This window comes from Leucoraja erinacea, chromosome 6, assembly GCF_028641065.1.
Source record: "Leucoraja erinacea ecotype New England chromosome 6, Leri_hhj_1, whole genome shotgun sequence".
In the NCBI taxonomy this organism is placed as follows: domain Eukaryota; kingdom Metazoa; phylum Chordata; class Chondrichthyes; order Rajiformes; family Rajidae; genus Leucoraja; species Leucoraja erinaceus.
In genome coordinates, this window is record NC_073382.1 from 50536623 (window position 1) to 50554476 (window position 17854).

The following is a 17854-nucleotide window of genomic DNA, read 5'->3' on the forward strand; positions in this document are numbered from 1 at the left end:
TGAAAAGAAGCTGAACCTTCAGGGATATTGGAAATCAAGTCGAGAACATAATCTGCATTAAAGAACATTGTTGACAAGTAGTAAGTGGTCTGTCATCCACCATGACTTTAGGCTTTCAAACTAAAATATATACAGTGCCCTCCATAATGTTTGGAGCAAAGACCCATCATTTATTTATTTGCCTTTGTACTCCACAATTTGAGATTTGTAATAGAAAACAATCACATGTGGTTAAAGTGCACAGTCAAATTTTAATAAAGGCCAATTTTATACATTTTGGTTTCACCATGTAGAAATTACAGCAGTGTTTATACATAGTTCCCCCATTTCAGGGCACCATAATGTTTGGGACACAGCAATGTCATGTGAATGAAAATAACCTTGTTTAGTATTTTGCTCCATATCCTTTGCATGCAATGACTGCTTGAAGTCTGCGATTCATGGACATCATCATTTGCTGGGTGTCTTCTCTGGTGATTGCAGCCATCTTTAGCTTGTTTGTTTTGGGTGCTAATCCCCTTCAGTTTTCTCTTCAGCATATAAAAGGCATGCTCAATTGGGTTCAGTTTGGGTGATTGACTTGGCCATTCAAGAATTGACCATTTTTTAGCTTTGAAAAACTCCTTTGTTGCTTTAACAGTATGTTTGGGATCATTGTCTTGCTGTAGAATGAACCGCCGGACAATCAGTTTTCAGGTGACAATGAGCAGATAGGAGGTGTGTCTATACACTTCAGAATTCATTATGCTACTACCATCAGCAAGAGTCAAGTCAAGAGAGTTTATTGTCATGTGTCCCAGATAGGACAATGAAAGTTGTATCATCTGTCCACAACACCTTTTTTCAGAACTCTGGTTGCTCTTTTAAGTACTTCTTGGCAAACTGTAACCTGGCCATCCTCTTTTTGCTGCTAACCAGTGGTTTGCATCTTGCAGTGTAGCCTCTTAATTCAGGGCCGGCCATAAGCCAATTGGACCAATTGGGCCCTGCGCCGGAGTAATCTACTCTCGGCTCGGGTAGATCTACCCCGGGTGGAGGGGGGAGAGGGGTGGAGAAAGTAGAGGGGTGGAGAGGGAAGAAAGAGGTAGACAGGGAAGGGGGCATGAGGGGGAATGGAGGAGGGGGAGGTGGGTCGTTCTCTCACAGTCCCGGGGCAGCACTCCCGCCCCTCCAGTCGCTGTGCTTCACGCATATAGCCCCGGCTCCACCCCTCTCTCTCCCTGGGGGAGACGCGGTGAACAATACAGGGAGGGCCGGGCCGGGGGTTGGAGCAGCGTTTAGAAACCTCAGCCTCAGCTCACACCCGTCCGCCCAGACCCCGGCATCCGCTCCTGTCGTCAGCCCTCTCCCTCCCTTCCCTCCTCTCCTCTCCTCCCTCCTCTCCTTCCCTCCTCTCCCCTCTCCCCCTCCCTCCCCTCCCTCCTCTCTCCTCCCCTCCCCTCCCTTCCTCTCTCTTCCCTTCTCTCCATCCCTCCCTCCCTTCTTTATCTCCCTTTCTCTCCGTTCCTCCCTTCTTTCTCTCCTTCTCTCCCTCCCTTCTTTCTCTCCTTCTCACCCTCCCTTCCTTCTCTCCTTCTCTCCCTCCCTTCTTTCTCCACTTCCCTCCCTCCCTTCTTTCTCTACTTCCCTCCCTCCCTTCTTTCTCTACTTCCCTCCCTCCCTTCTTTCTCTACTTCCCTCCCTCCCTTCTTTCTCTACTTCCCTCCCTCCCTTCTTTCTCTCCTTCCTTCCCTCCCTTCCTTCTTTCTCTACTTCCCTCCCTTCTCTCCCTCCCATCTCTCCCTCCCTCCATTCTCTCTCTTCCCTCCCACACGCACACACACACAAACGGCCAAAGCGCAGGATGGGGCTGAAGCCCAAAATGTAATGCCTGGACTGGTTTTTTTAGGGGATTTTTCTTTATTACAGAGGGAATTCTTCTGTCATCAGCTGTGGAGGTCTTCATTGGCCTGCCAGTCCCTTTGCGACTAGTAAGTTCACCAGTGCTCTCTTCTTAATGATGTTCCAAACATTTGATTTTGTTAAGCCAAAGGTTTGGCTGTTTTATTCTTGTTTCTCAGTCTCATAATGGCTTCTTTGACTTTCATTGGCACAAATTTGGTCCTCATGTTGAAAAACCAATAAAAGTTTTCAAAGGTGATGGAAAGGCTGGAGGAAAGACTAGGTGCTGAGAGCTCTCTTATACCTGCATTAAGGAGGCATTTAAACACACCTGAGCAATTACAAACACCTGTGAAGTCATGTGTCCCAAACATTATGGTGCCCTGAAAGTGGAACTGGAAAAACTGGTTCAAGTCCTAGCATCAAAGGTTAGATAGACTACATGCAGGGATATTTTGTCTAGCTGGGAAAGCTTCAACTAGGAGTTCAACCATTCAAGACAGAGGTGGATAATTTCTTCACCTCTTGAGTTCCTTAACCAAGAGGTGCAGTTTCTTACTACATTCAAAATTAATAAGACTTTTGAATATAAAGCGGATTGCGAGAGTTAGGGTTGATATATAAAAGAGCATCCGAGGTTAAAAATCAGCCAATTGAATGACAGAGCAGACATAATGGGCTGGAAAATATTATTACTTGTTTATGTTCTATTCCATTACTGGTATCAAAGGGAAGATGCCAGCATGGATAGCAGGTTGGCTGGGTGGCAGAAGGCAGAGATTGGCAATAAAGGGGGCTTTTTCTGGTTAGCTGCCAATGACTAGTGGAATTCTGCAGGGGTCAGTGCTGGGGCCGATACTCTTCACGTTTTATATTAATGATTTGGATGAGGGGATTGAAAGCCTCATGGCTCAGTTTGCAGATGATACCAAGGTAGGCAGAGGGGCAGGTAGTGTAGAGAAAGCAGGGAATCTGCAGAAGGACTTGGACAGGTTGGGAGAATGGGCAGAGAAGTGGAAAATGAAAAACAGCGTAGCAAAGTGTGGAGTCGTGCATTTTGGTAGTAGGAACAAAGGCGTAGACTATTTTCTAAATGGTGAGAGAATATAGAAATCGGAGCTGCAAATTGACTTGGGAGTATTGGTGCAGGATTCCCAAAAAGTTAATTGCAAGTCAAATCGGTAGTAAGGAAGGTAAACACAATGCTAGCATTTATTTCAAGAGGACTAGAATACAAAACATGAATGTAATGCTGAGGCACTATAGGCCTCTTTCAGGCCGCATTTGAAGTATTGTGAGCAATTTTGGGGCCCCACATCTGAGGAAGGATGTGTTGGCGCTGGAGAGGGTCCAGAGGAGGTTTACGAGAATGATCCCAGGATTGAATTAGTTAATATATGATGAATGTTTGACGGCATTGAGCCTCTACTTGCTGTAGTTTAGAAGGATGAAGGGGAACCTAACCTCATTGAAACTTACTGAATAGTGAAAGGCCTGGAGAGAGTGAATGTGGAGGATGTTTACACTAGTGGGAGAATCTAGGACCAGAGGTCATAGCCTAATTAAGGGACGAAAGGAAATGAGGACAGAAGGCTGTGGAGGCCAAGTCAATGGATATTTTTAAGACACATAGATAGATTCTTGATTACAGGGCTCGAAATTAGCGGTTGCCCGGGTGCCACTGACCACCCAAAGTGCCGCCGGGTAACCTAAACGCCGAGTCATTTTGCCCAGCCTGGCACGCAGATACTGGTTTGTACCGAAGATAGACACAAAAAACTGGAGTAACTCAGCGGGTCAGGCAGCATCTCTGGAGAAAAGGAACGTGACGTTTCTGGTCGGTGACGGCTCTAATGCGTGGGAAAGATACTAGATGCGGGGTGACGGAGGGTCGGAGCGAATGACGGGCCCCGAACAGCAGCAGCAGCGGCGGCTCCATCTCCCGCCTCCCGTGATAAGGGCCGCTGCTGGGCCACTACACTAGTGGCGCTTTCAAAACAAATCTTCTCGTACGCCGAGACCGGGAGGGAGGGAGGCAGGGGGAGGCCCCCTTCCGCCGTCTGAAGCATCTGCACCGCTCGGACCCGCACCTTCCTGTTGGTTGGCGGAGGAGGGGAGGCAGTGGCGAGGAGATCCCAACTGCCTCCCCCTTTGGCGGCAACACTTGGTGATTGTCAGGGACCAGGGGTGGAAATCCCGGGGAGGGGGGGCACTTCCCCCCTGTTTTGGGAGGTCCCCACCCGAGAGCCCCCACCCACGCCCGGGGGTGGCCAGAGACGTCGGGAGTCAGACGGGAGCGGTGCCCGCAGGCCCACAGCCAGCGCAGAGAAGCAGCGCAAAACCCAGCTCAACTCTGCCTGTCGCGCCAGGTTATCCCTGCCTGGATTTACGGGAAATATGTCATCAGTCCAGGCATGACCAGGCAATACAGGCAGCGTTGAGCTGCATTTAGCGCAATGTTCGATTGTCACTGTTTCCGTTGACACGTTATTACAGAATTCATTTTAACGGCAAATCAATGCTCTTAATGTGGAGTATCAATACTGTAGTTATTTAATGAGCAACATTCACAACTATACGTTGAATTTATCCAGGTTTTACTCGACAGTCAGTCATATACATCACAAATTTGGTCAGGAAATATTTCAGTTGAAATTTTAACTTTAATTCTGATGTGGGAATGATGGAAAAAGCGGTTATCAACAATTTATTTTTAATTTGTTGCTTACAAACTATCTCCATTGCTGTTCACAACGCATACATCTAATCTGAATATCCGGTAATGTGGTGTCTTGACACCTTTAAATATATTACCAAAAGAACATTTGCTGCATTTATGTCCTTTGGCCATCTCTTGTTAGTTAGTGTAATGTTTAATCTGTCAGATGGGTATAGTCAGTTTTAACAGCTATTATCATAAAATGCCTTTAGAAAATTCCTTGCAACCTGTATATTTTGTTGTGGATAATTTATGTGGGAAACGAGAGTGTTTCTGTACCAATAGCAATAACAACCCATGCTATGGCCATGTCATGATAATTTTCAGTCCTTCACAGAAAACATGCTTGCATCAATCTGTAGTGTGCATGGTTAAGCATATATATTATCATGGTCCAGGATTTATTGACACAAGTTGATCACAAGTTGTGGATAAATGTGAAGTTATCCGCTTTTGTGGCAACAACAGGAAAGTAGACTATTAGGAAAAGGGGAGATGCAACGAGACCTGGGTGTCATGGTACACCAGTCATTGAAAGTAGGCATGCAGGTGCAGCAGGCAGTGAAGAAAGCGAATGGTAATTAGCATTCATAGCAAAAGGATTTGAGTATAGGGGCAGGGAGGTTCTACTGTAGTTGTACAAGGTCTTGGTGAGACCACACCTGGGAGTATTGCGTACAGTTTTGGTCTCCTAATCTGAGGAAGGACATTCTTGCCATAGAGGGAGTACAGAGAAGGTTCACCAGGCTGATTCCTGGGATGTCAGGACTTTCATATGAAGAAAAACTGGATAGACTCGGCTTGTACTCGCTAGAATTTAGATGATTGAGGGGGGATCTTATAGAAACTTACAAAATTCTTAAGGGGTTGGACAGGCTAGATGCAGGAAGATTGTTCCCGATGTTGGGGAAGTCCAGAACAAGGGGTCACAGTTTAAGGATAAAGGGGAAATCTTTTAGGACCGAGATGAGAAAAACATTTTTTACACAGAGAGTGGTGAATCTCTGGAATTCTCTGCCACAGAATGTAGTTGAGGCCAGTTCATTGGCTATATTTAAGAGGGAGTTGGATGTGGCCCTAAAGGGATCAGAGAGAAAGCAGGTACAGGATACTGAGTTGGATGATCAGCCATGGTCATATTGAATGGCGGTGCAGGCTCGAAGGGCCGAATGGCCTTCTCCTGCACCTATTTTCTATGTTTCTATACGCTGAATAATCTAACCACATTTTTGTTTGGAAGAGGAAAGAAATAATAAAAATTGCATTAATTGCAATGTGTAAAAAGAGTTGAGATACTGTATTATAATTTTGCTGCATGTCATTGTGGTATATATCATGTTTTGATTGGTGAATATGTTTAGTTTGACTTTATTTGAAGCGGAAATAATATGTGAATGCTTCATTGAGCATAATTCTGACTGATAACTACGCACTTCGTCCCAGCACATTATCGCACGCGTCATGCAAGCCATCTTAAATGACCACCTAAACTGTCATTTGGCAACCTAAAAAGCTGCCAAGGTTGCCCTACTGGCAACAGGGAAAAAAAGTTAAGCGAGAGCCCTAGATTAGTATGGGTGTCAGGGGTTATGGGGAGGTGGCAGGAGAAGGGAGTCAGGAGGAAGAGATAGATCAGCCAGAGAGTAGATGAAGGGCCAATGGACTAATTCTGCTCCTATCAATTATGAACTTATGTATGTTATACAGGGAGAGTTCAACATCAAAGTAAAGGACCCCATTTGGCTTTTGAGTCAGCACGATTTATAGAAATACGGGAAAGTGGATAAAGGATTTGATATACTTTGTTGGGGATTCTCTTAAATAATGATGGTTGGGGAGACAAAGTAGCTGGGGATTGGGAAAGTGCTGTCTGGTGAGATAAAAGTAGCAACATATAGCTGCACCAGTCACAAAAGAAAAATGTACTTATTTTTTAAATATTTACTGTTTAATAATGTTGAGGTTACACAACATTAATTTAGCATTAAGGAAATGTATGTATGATTTAATGTTTTACAGGCATTAGAGTCACAGCGGAAATGTAATCTCTTCCTTATTTTCAATCATGGATGGTGCACAACCTTTTATCCGAAAGCCTTGGGACCAGACACTTGTCGGATTTCGGACATTTTCGGATTTCCGAATGGAAGATTTTTAGCGTAGATTAGGAAGGTAGCGCGGGCGGCTTGAAAAGTCTGGGGGGGGGGGGGGGGGGGGGGGGGGGGGGGGTAAAGGGGAAAGGGGGAAACTTTGATTCTTAGTCCCCTACCTGGTCGGCGACTCCCAACATCGCGGAGATGGGGGCTCCGTCCGGCCGCGGGCGGCGCCGGTTGGAGCTCCGACCCCGGCAACTCTACCCCTGGCTGCGAGGCGCTCCAAATCCAGAGCCGCCCGCGGCCGGACGCTCGCAGCCCCAGCTCCGCGAATGTTGGGAGTCGGCGGCCACAGCGCTCCGGAGCTTACCGCACGGCGACCCGGTAAGGCATTGCCCGCTCCCCGCTGGTATCCCAGCGCTGCGACGCCGCCGACTTCCAACATTCGCGGAGCTGGGGCTGCGGGAGTCCGGCCGCGGGCGGCGGTGGATTTGGAGTGCCTCGCAGCCAGGGGTAGAGTTGCCGGGGTCGGAGCTACAACCGGCGCCGCCCGCGCGCGGACGCCCGCAGCCCCAGTGCTGCGGAGCTTACTGCACGGCGACCCGGTAAGGCATTGACCGCTCCCCGCCTCTCCGACCAGGTAGAGGACTAAGAATTAAAGTTTACCCCTTCACATAAAAGCCCTCCAAACTAACTGACTAACATTTAAGCAATGATTTACAGATGTTTAAGTGTCTCCCCGGTCTCCGTGGAGGAGGCAGCCGCTACAGTAGTACAGACCTGGGTTGACCGTGGGTCGTTTCGGGTCAAGTTTGGCGCCAAACGCGAGCTTTGGTGCGTAGACGACATCCTGGAAAAAATGGCCGGTTTTCGGAGTTTTTCGGTTTCCGGAACTCCGGATAAAAGGTTGTGCACCTGTATGTCTATAGCAGTGTTGAAGAAAGTAAAAAAATAAATTAAAAATCAAATAAAACACATTGTACTGTTTACTAGGTAGTGGTGTCCAGTCCAAGTTGATGCAAGAGAAACTATTAGAATTGGAATTTGAAATTAACCAGTTTCGAGCAGAAAATACTTCACTGGCTAAACTCCGAGATGATAAAGAGAAAGCAATGAAGGACCTTAGGTAAGTGCACTGTTCTTTTCAGTAGAAGGCATTTGGGCCATTTTATTTTCCTTTGCCGAAGTAATGACGTTTTGCCACGTCATATCAAAAGTTAATATAATAACACAAGTCTGCGTGCGCATCATGCAACACAGAGCACTATTTGGCATCAGTTATAGTTTTCTCTTGCATATCTTTTGTAGAATTTTGCTAGTCGCTCTTCGGTGTTTTTAATACTTTATTCCCTGTCTGATATTTTCTTTTTAAAACAGGGATGCAACAATTATAGCCCCTTGAAATCTGAACACTGTTATTTTCATTTCCTGCAAATGAAAAATGTCAAAATATTTGAAGGCAAATCAAGAGAGTCAGGAATGATGTGTTATTTTACAGGGAACATTTTGCTGAATTCTTGGAACCAGGAACCTCTTTAAAAAAAAATATGTATGAAATCAGTATGATGTATTTACTGATGCCCAAGGCAGGCTGATTTACTACTCATTTTAGTCTTTTTGAAATGATTTTAATATTTACTAGACCAAGAGGGACCCGTTGGGTCCCGTCCCCTCAACGCGGGGGGGTGGGAGCAGCCTGCGGCGTCATGCACACACACACACTAACCACCCTGCGCACACATACACACTAGCCCACCCCCCCTTGATATTATAATTAATATTAATTAATATTTAATTAAGAGAGACAGAAGGAACTGTAGATGCTGGTTAACCAAAAAATACACTGTTGCAACTCAGTGCGTCAGACAGCCTCTCTGGAAGACGTGGATAAGTGACATTTTGAATCAAGACCCTTCTTCAGATTTATTTAGTTAGATTTAAATCCCACAGATTCCTTAGAGGGATTTGAACACCGCTCTCTGGTTCCCTGGACTATCAAGCACATAGTTTACTGATCAGGAACATTGACCTGTGGAGTAAATCTGATAATTCCAATTTGGAAATTATCCAATGTTGAAATGTTGAGGTAAATTAGTGGCTTTGGCACGAAGTGACCATGGGGCACTTGGAATCCTCAGCGTCTAAGGTGGATGGTGCTGCAAGGTTTGTGGTATAAGAGATCAGTTCCCCATCTGCTTACTTCCATTCGCATTCTGGAACCTGGTCTATGGTTCTCTTCAAACTGATTTTCCATTCTTGGTTCTTGGTTTCTTGGTCCTCCAAAATATTCCAAATGGAATTTAAACTGGAGGTGATGGAGGGAGGACTTAAGCCAGAAAGGGTTATTGGGAAGAGAGAGCTACTTTAAATTTAGTTGCATCTGGTTGGGTAACTATAGTAGGGTGGAGATTATTCCATGCTTTAATTGTGCGGGGGAAGTACGAATTGCTGTACACATCTGTCTTTGTAGCTGGGATCGCAAATTGGATCGAATGCTCCTAATTGGTTTGGGTTTGGTGTAGGTCTTGTAATCTATGTTTTATAATTGTTTGTTTTATAATTGTGACACAAATCCAAATTGAAGTCTGCAGACTGTTCATCTAAATATATTAAACCTGGGAGCTTTGTTTAACAGCAGTCAGGTTCTGGGGACCTTTACAAATGTAGTGTTGATGTCAAATGTATTATAATGGAGCAGGTCAATAAATTAACTCTCCTTCCCATTCCAAAACTGACCTTTTTGTCCCGGCCTGCTCCACTGTCAGTGTGAAGCCAAACGCAAATTGGAGGAACAGCACCTTTTATTTCTCTTGGGCAGCTTACAACCCAGGATTTGAACGTTGATTTATTTAATTTCAAGTATAGCTTTCATTCGCTCCTTTTCCCCCATCTGCCGCCCTTTCCACTCACACTTTGCCCCCTACTGTGCAGGCGAGGCTGGAGAGGGAGGGGAGTAGAGGAGGAGGGGGTAGAGAGGGTGAGCAGGGTAGGGAGGGGGTAGAGAGGGAGTGGGTTGCGAGGATAAGGAGGGGGATAGAGAGTGAGAGGGGCAGAGACGGAGGGGGTAGAGAGGGTGAGGGGGGTAGAGATGGAGGAGGTAGAGAGGAGGGGGAGGGGAGGGGGAAGTGAGGGTGGGGGGGGTAGAGAGGGGGTGGAGAGAGGCAGAGGGAGGGGGTTAGAGAGAGGGAGGTAGAGTTGGGGGGAGGGGGTAGAGTTGGGGGGAGGGAGGGTAGAGAGGGAGGGAGGGGGGTAAAGAGGGACGGGGTAGACGTTTGAACAACTCTAGCTACCCCCTCCTCTCCCTCAATTCCCCCCCCACTCCCTCCACAATTCCCCAGGATTTTTTTCCTCTCCACTCCCCCAATCCATCCCTCACCTCTTTGAGTGGAGCCGATGGAACTGGGCTTAACGGGTCCAAGCCGAGGCGAGCGTACGTGGCCGAGCGTGTCCCAGCGGAGCCGAACTGGGCCGAACGGGTCCCAGCGGGGCTGAATGGGTCCCAGCGGAGCCGAGCGTGTCCCAGCTGAGCTGAGCGGGGCCTAACGGGTTAGAGTGCTGGAGTTCCCCTCATAGGGGGGGTAGAGAGGGAGGGGGTAAAGAGGGGGGTAGAGAGGGTTCTGGGGAGCTTCTATTATCTTTAATCGTGTGAGCTATGCCCCTTTTTTAACATAAATTTTCCAATCCACCTTAAAAGGTGGGATGTACCATCCCTTAAAGTTGTCGTACTTTGAAGAACCCTCCCTGTTACCCCAACAGAACGTTTTATTAAAGGAAGAGGAGAAACACTGTAAGGCATACATTTCAGTGTTATTCAGTGGGATAGGGACCAGGGGAATCCCTCCCTTCCCATTTCTTGGCATTGCTGCGCAGACCCAGCAGGACTGATCAGTTGGAGTGAAACTGCGTATGCATGAGCTTTAAGATTCCTCTCCCATGGTTCAGTTATCGGGGTCAGGGAACTGATAATAATGAATACTGTCCAGTACCAAGCTATGGCAAAAGTGCCTTTATTCGTGGCTCGGTGCAGCTGTCTTCTTGCAGTTAGGGTTATGTACCCACCGAGGGTGTCCTTCTACTTTAACGGCTGTTGGAGTGGTGAGAACTACAGGGTATGGACCTCTCCAGCAGCCACCCAATTTCTCTCGATCCCAATTGCGTATCAGAACGTAATTGCCAGCCTGTAGCAGTCCTTCCTTAGGTGGTTCTTCTAAGGACCATTGTGCCTCTCGAACGCAAAATGCAAAACTGAATGCAAAACTGACAAAATCCATTAGTAATCGCATGTATGTCATCAATCATTTATCCAAGGCATAGAGATCATAGGTTATCTCCACAACTTCTTCAGCCCCCCCAGGGAGTCCTGAGGGGCCTCCCATACATTACTTCAGCGGGGGTCAATTGAGTAGTAGAATGGGGAGTGGTACGCATAGCAAATAAAGCCATAGGCAAAACCAGGACCCAATTAAGCTTTGTCTCTTCAGTTAGTTTAGCAAGCTTGCTTTTTAAAATTTCATTAGCTCGCTCCACAATCCCTGCAGCTTGTGGATGATGTACACAGTTAAATTGTTGTCGAATGTTCAATTGCCTACACGTTTCGTCATTAACCTTAGCCGTAAAATGTGGCCCATTGTCTGAATTAATAATAGTAGGAAGTCCGAATTGTGGCATAATATCACGTCGCAGAACAGCAACAGTAGACTGGGCCGTAGCATTAGTAGTAGGGATTGCTTCAACCCATCGACTGAAAAGAATAACTAAGCAATGTTTATAATAATACATTCTAGGTAAGTCAATAAACTCAATTTGAATGCACTGGAAAAGCCGATGCAGTACAGGCATACGTCCTGGTTCGGTCCGCACGGCTTTTCCAGTGTTGTGTCTCTGGCAAATCTGACACTGGGATACAATTTGTAATACTTCTTTCATCAAATGTGGGTGCCACCATGTGGCTTTACAGTTTTCTAACATTCCTCCCTTTCCATTACGTGTAAGGGAGTGTACATAATGCAACAAAATAGGCAATAAAACAACGGTACGATAAGCAATCCATTTACTAAAGACGCCTACAATAACTAACACATATTTATATAACTGACATCTTAGATGGTTAGCATTGATTTTTCTGAGGGAGAGTTGTCTTTTTCTGTGCTTTTAGTCAGCCTCATCATTTTAGGTACCACCACCCCACACCCTTGGGACATTTCCTTAGCTTCTTGGCAATTTGTTTTGGAAACATAAGGGGTTGTAACAGGTATCAATTGCTGGTGAGAAGTCTGTGTTCCTGCTGAGGTCAAGAATCCCCTGTTTTCCACAACTGACCAAAGTCGCAGATCGCTCCAAAGGTATATCTGAAATCAGTATAAATGTTGATTCCCAAGTCCTTCCCTAAGATGCAAGCTCTTAACAGGGCAAACAGCTCCGCTTGTTTTGTAGAGAATGATGTTTCAAAGGTCGCTGCCTCCACATTATTGCCATCCTGATCTATAATTACTTATCCTGAAAGTTTTTCACCTAGAGATCCAATTGATGCACTCCCATCTATATACATAGTTAAGTCAGGGTTTGTCATGGAAATATCTGTCAAATCTTGCTGAACACAGGTATCTTCTTTAATCACAAATGGGCAGTCGTGCCCTGACTCGGCTTGTTCACTCGCAGCGCGCAGATCCATGATGGCAGTACGCAGATCCATTGTGACCGGTTTTATTTTCAAATTTTGATTAATAACTCGAGAAATAAAGCATGAATTTTTCAGATAAGACTATTTCAGATTCCAGGGGATAAATCTCTACCGGAATATGTAAAATAATTACCGTTAGCCCATCGTATTTTCGATGTGCTAAAGGTAAGATGTGATCTCACATGCACACACGCGATCAGAGTTTTAATAGTTACTGGACTAAGGGGGACCCGTTGGGTCCCGTCCCCTCAACGCGCGGTTGCGGTGAGAGGGAGCGGCCTGCGGCGTCACACACACACACACACACACACACACACACACACACACACACACACACACACACACACACGCCACCCTCCTTGATATTATATTAATATTATTCATTGGCTCTTTTTACCCCATTCCTGCCCTATCCACACGCATAGCCCCTAAATCGTTGGTGCATCAGGAGAGGGAGGGGGTAGAGGGAGGGCAGAGACAGAGGGGGCAGGGGCAGAGAGAGGGGGCAGAGACAGAGAGAGGGGCGAGGGGGGTAGAGAGAGAGGGGGGGGGGAGAGGAGGGGCTTGAGAGAGGAGGGGCTTGGGTCAGGATATGCAGGAGGAGGAGGGGAGCAGTGAGGAGGAGCGGGTCACGTCCCTTCAACGCGCGCGGGTGCGGGGGGGGGGGGGGGGCGGCCTGCGGCGTCACACACACACAAACCACCCCACACACACTAACCACCCTCCACAAACACACACACACACACACACACACACACACCCACACACACACACACACACACACACACACACACACACACACACACACACACACACACGCACACACACACTAACCACCCCACACACACACAGACTAACCATCCCCTTGATATTATATTAATATTATTCATTGGCTTCTTTTACCCCATCCCCGCCCTATTCACTCACGCATAGCCCCCACCTCGCAGGCGCGCCTGGAGAGGGAGGGGGGGGCACAGACAAAGAAAGAGGGGGGGATAGAGAAAAAAAAGGGGGGAAGAGGGTAGAGGGGGGGGGGGAGAGAGAGAGAGAGAGAGAGAGAGAGAGATGGTGAGAGGAGAATGCTTAAATATCGCAGCAATCAATTAATTACTAACTCTTTCAGAGGGGGAGAGAGAGAGAGGATGGGGGATAGAGGGGGGAGAGAAGGGGAGAGGAGGGGGAGAGAGTGAGCGGAGGAGAGAGGGGAGAGAAGGGTGAGGAGGGGGGGGATAGAGGGGGAGCAGCAGGAGTGGAGAGGGGGAGAGAGAGGGGCAGAAAGACAGAGCGGGGAGGGAGAGGAGGGGGAGAGGAGATCAGGAGGAGGAGGGGAGCAGCGGGCAGCAGGGGGGGAGTGGACATCATCTAAAGGACTGCGAGTTGGGCGGAGGGGGGTGACGTCACTAGCAGCGCATGGAACACAGCGCAGGCCACGCGCAGCAGATCCATTGTGATGTCATCAGCGAGACCCTTGTTTATTTTCAAAGTTTTATCGGTTTTGTGGACATTTTCATAGATAACTCGCGAAATAAAGCATGAATTTTTCAGATAAGGCATATTGGACTCCAGGAGGAAAATCCCCACTGGATTATGTAAAAAAAATTACCGTTAGCTCAATTTTTTTTTGCGAAGATGTGATTATACACAAACAAATAAATACACACACATACATCCAGGATCAGAGTTTTATAATTATTGATATGGATATGGATAGATAATAATATAGATCAATAAATAGATACCATTGGCATATCAACTTGTTTTTGTTCATGTTTATGTGAGGGTACTTCACTTTTGAAACAGAGCTCAGTTGCTTCAAAAATCTAGAAAAACAATTACAAGTTTAGTCTTTCTGATTAGCTTTAACAATTCTAATTGGAACTGCCTTTAATTTGTTAAATTCTGAGCATGTCTAATTTCCAAGCAAAATCATGTTACAACCAATTGAGTCTGCTGAATGCGAATAGTGTTCGGATTAATAATTCGTCAATCGCCTTGTATCCCACTAGCATGGAGAAACTTCGAAATGATGAACTGGAGGTGCTGGTTTACAAACAAAAAACACAGTGCTTGAGTAACTTAGCAGGTCAGGCGGCATCTCAGGAGAACATGGATAGTTAAAGTTTCGGATTGGGACCGATCTTCAGGAGAATGCATTATGTAGAACAGCATGGTATTTTCCACCAGATTTAAAAAAAAAATTCAATCTGATGTCATTTTATTTTGTCATCTTTGCCACCTATATTTGTTATTTTATATATTGTTAGCCATGGCTTGAAGAAGTTTCTTTTAAATATTTAATAATTTTAAACTTAAATTTGTTTTGCTTTCTAGGAAACTGCTTTCTACTTAAATCTTCTAGAATTAAATTCTATCATGATCCAGATTTAAAATGGCATAATCTGGCTAACTAATTGGCAACAATGTTCAGAGACAGATTGGATTGACTAATGTTTCTGCAGTTACTGTGCTTATCAATTTTGAAGGTTGTTACATGTAATGTTGTTGAAGACAAAGTAATTGCTAAAAATATCTTTTAATTTGTAGTAAAGAAATTGCAGACTTTGAACGTAAGAAAGCTGAGGAGCTGACTCAGTTGGAAGAACACAAAAAAGAAGAATTAAAACGACTACAAAAAGAGCGAATGGTTTTTGAAAAGTACGCTGCAGCAGCAAGAGCTATTCCTGACAAAAGGGAAAGAGAAGAGATAAAGGTGATGTATTTCTTTTGGAATTTGAACCCGCTGCCCCTGCCCCCCTTTTTTCCAAATGCTGATACACTTTTCAAAATAATACACACTACATTGCCATGTTGGAAGGATAGTATGTCCTGCATAAATATCATCCATAAATCAAGAACAAAATGTTGTTGAAAATGACCGTACATGGTGGTAGAGACGGAGAGGGAAGGTAGAGAGGGAGGGGGTGTGAGAGGGAGTGTAGACGTTTCAACAACTTTCCCCACCCCCTTCTCTCCCTCATATTTTACAATTTTACAATTATATGGTTGATGTCAAAATAAGGATGAACACAGTGTTGGAGACGGAATCAGTCTGAGGAAGGGTCCCGATGTCACCTATCCATGTTCTCCAGCAATGCCAGCACTTTGTCCCTTTGTGTATTAACCATCATCTGCAGTTCTTTGTTTCATCTGTATACAATAATAATACCATAGATAGACAAAAAATGCTGGAGTAATTCAACGGGTGAGGCAGCATCTCTAGAGAAAAGGAATAGGTGACGTTTTGGGTCCCTTCTTCAGTCAGAGCTACCTCATACCTGATAATACCGTTCTATGTTATAGTGGACAATCGGCAATAACTGACGTCATTACCCATCTGGTCTGTGTTATAATGGATATAAACTTATTTTATTGAGCCAAAAACTGCAGATGCTGGAATATTGAGCAAAAATAGTGCTGAAGGAACTCATCAGGCCAGGCAGCATCTGTGGAGGGAATCAACAGTTGTTGCAGGTCGGGGCCCTTCGTCAGACTGATGGAGAAGGGGGGGAGACAGCTGGAAAAAGGTGTAGGCAGACCAAAGCCTGGCAAGTGATAAATGGATACAGGTGACGAAAGGACGAGTGAATTGTATGGAGGGGAATAGATCAGGGTGAATGGGGTAGTGGAAGAAATGTGTGCGCATTGGGGTGGGGCAGGGGCAAGAGAAAAAGAGAGAGGTAGGGGAGGGATTACTTGTATGGAGAATTGTGTTCACACCATTTGGTTTGTTAGCTACCCAGGTGGAATATGAGATGCTATTTTTCCAGTCTGCGTGTGGCCTCATCCTGGCAATGGTGGAAGTCAAGGACAGAAATTAGAGTGAGAAGCAGAGTTTAAATAGTTATCAACCTAGAACTTGGCAGACCCAGCAACCCAGCAGGCCTTGGCAGGCAGAGTACGTGTCTGAGAAGATTACGGAGAGTCGGTATGTCAAGGACGACTCTCTCGAACTTCTACAGGTGCACAGTAGAGAGCATGCTTAGTTCGACAACTTAAGCGTCCAGGAGCGGAAAAGGCTGAAAAAAGTTGTAAACACTGCCCAGTCCATCCGGCTCTGACCACCCTACCATCGAGGGGATCTATTGCAGTCGCTGCCCCAAACAGGCTGCCAACATTTCATAGACCTATGTGGGACACATGACAAGAAACTCTCGACTTGAAGGTTTTGTTATTCCTGCTTATGCCACAAACCATTTGTAAGTAAACAATTTTCGTAGGATCCAAAGGCAGTAGTTCGTTTTTGACTAATGGAATCCTTTGCTCTACCTAGATGGTTCCAAATTTTATTCCAAGTTAATGACAGAATAGACAATAGACAATAGGTGCAGGAGTAGGCCATTTGGCCCTTCGAGCCAGTACCACCATTCAATGTGATCTTGGCTGATCATCCCCAATCAATACCCCTTTCCTGTTTTCTCCCCATATCCCCTGACTCTGCTATTTTTAAGAGGCCTATCTAGCTCTCTCTTGAAAGCATCCAGAGAACCTGCCTCCACCGCCCTCTGAGGCAGAGAATTCCACAGACTCACCACACTCTGTGAGAAAAAGTGTTTCCTCATCTCCGTTCTAAATGGCTTACTCCTTATTCTTAAACTGTGGCCCCTGGTTCTGGACTCCCCCAACATCGGGAACATATTTCCTGTCTCTAGTGTGTCCAAACCCTTAACAATCATATGTTTCAATGAGATCCCCTCTCATCTTCTAAACTCCACAGTGTACAAGCCCAGCAGCTCCATTCTCTCAGCATATGACAGTCCCGCCATCCCGGGAATTAACCTTGTAAACCTACGCTGCACTCCCTCAATAGCAAGAATGTCCTTCCTCAAATTAGGGGACCAAAACTGCACACAATATTCCAGGTGTGGTCTCACTAGGGCTCTGTACAACTGCAGAAGGACCTCTTTGCTCCTATATTCAATTCCTCTTGTTATAAAGGCCAACATGCCATTTGCTTTCTTCACTGCCTGCTGTACCTGCATGCTTACTTTCATAGACTGATGTACAAGGACCCCCAGATCCCGTTGTACTTCCCCTTTTTCCAACTTGACGCCATTTAGACCGCAATCTGCCTTCCTGTTTTTGCTACCAAAGTGGATAACCTCACATTTATCTGCATTAAACTTCATCTGCCCACCAACCCAACCTGTCCAAGTCACCCTGCATTCTCATAGCATCCTCCTCACAGTTCACACTGCCACCCAGCTTTGTGTCATCTGCAAATTTGCTAATGTTACTTTGAATCCCTTCATCCAAATCATTGAAGTACATTGTAAATAGCTGCGGTCCAAGCACCGAACCTTGCAGTACCCCACTAGTCACTGTCTGCCATTCTGAAATGGACCTGCTAATCCCTACTCTTTGTTAACTGTCTGCCAACTACTTCTCTATCCATGTCAGCACTCTATCCCCAATTCCATGTGCCCTAATTTTACCCACTAATCTCCTATGTGGGACCTTATCAAATCTGAAAGTCCAGGTACA

The 17854-nt window shown here is 45.8% G+C and overlaps 1 protein-coding gene across 6 annotated transcripts in view; it reads left to right on the forward strand.

The window, feature by feature from the left end:
• The window catches only part of LOC129698109 (centromere protein J-like), a 62760-nt gene that overhangs the window by 29545 nt on the left and 15361 nt on the right, over positions 1 to 17854 (forward strand). For all 6 annotated transcript variants that reach the window (XM_055636994.1, XM_055636995.1, XM_055636996.1 and 3 more), the window contains 2 exons: positions 7687 to 7819; positions 14918 to 15083. In XM_055636994.1, the coding sequence (XP_055492969.1) occupies positions 7687 to 7819; positions 14918 to 15083 (299 nt within the window). The remainder of the gene's footprint in view (positions 1 to 7686; positions 7820 to 14917; positions 15084 to 17854) is intronic.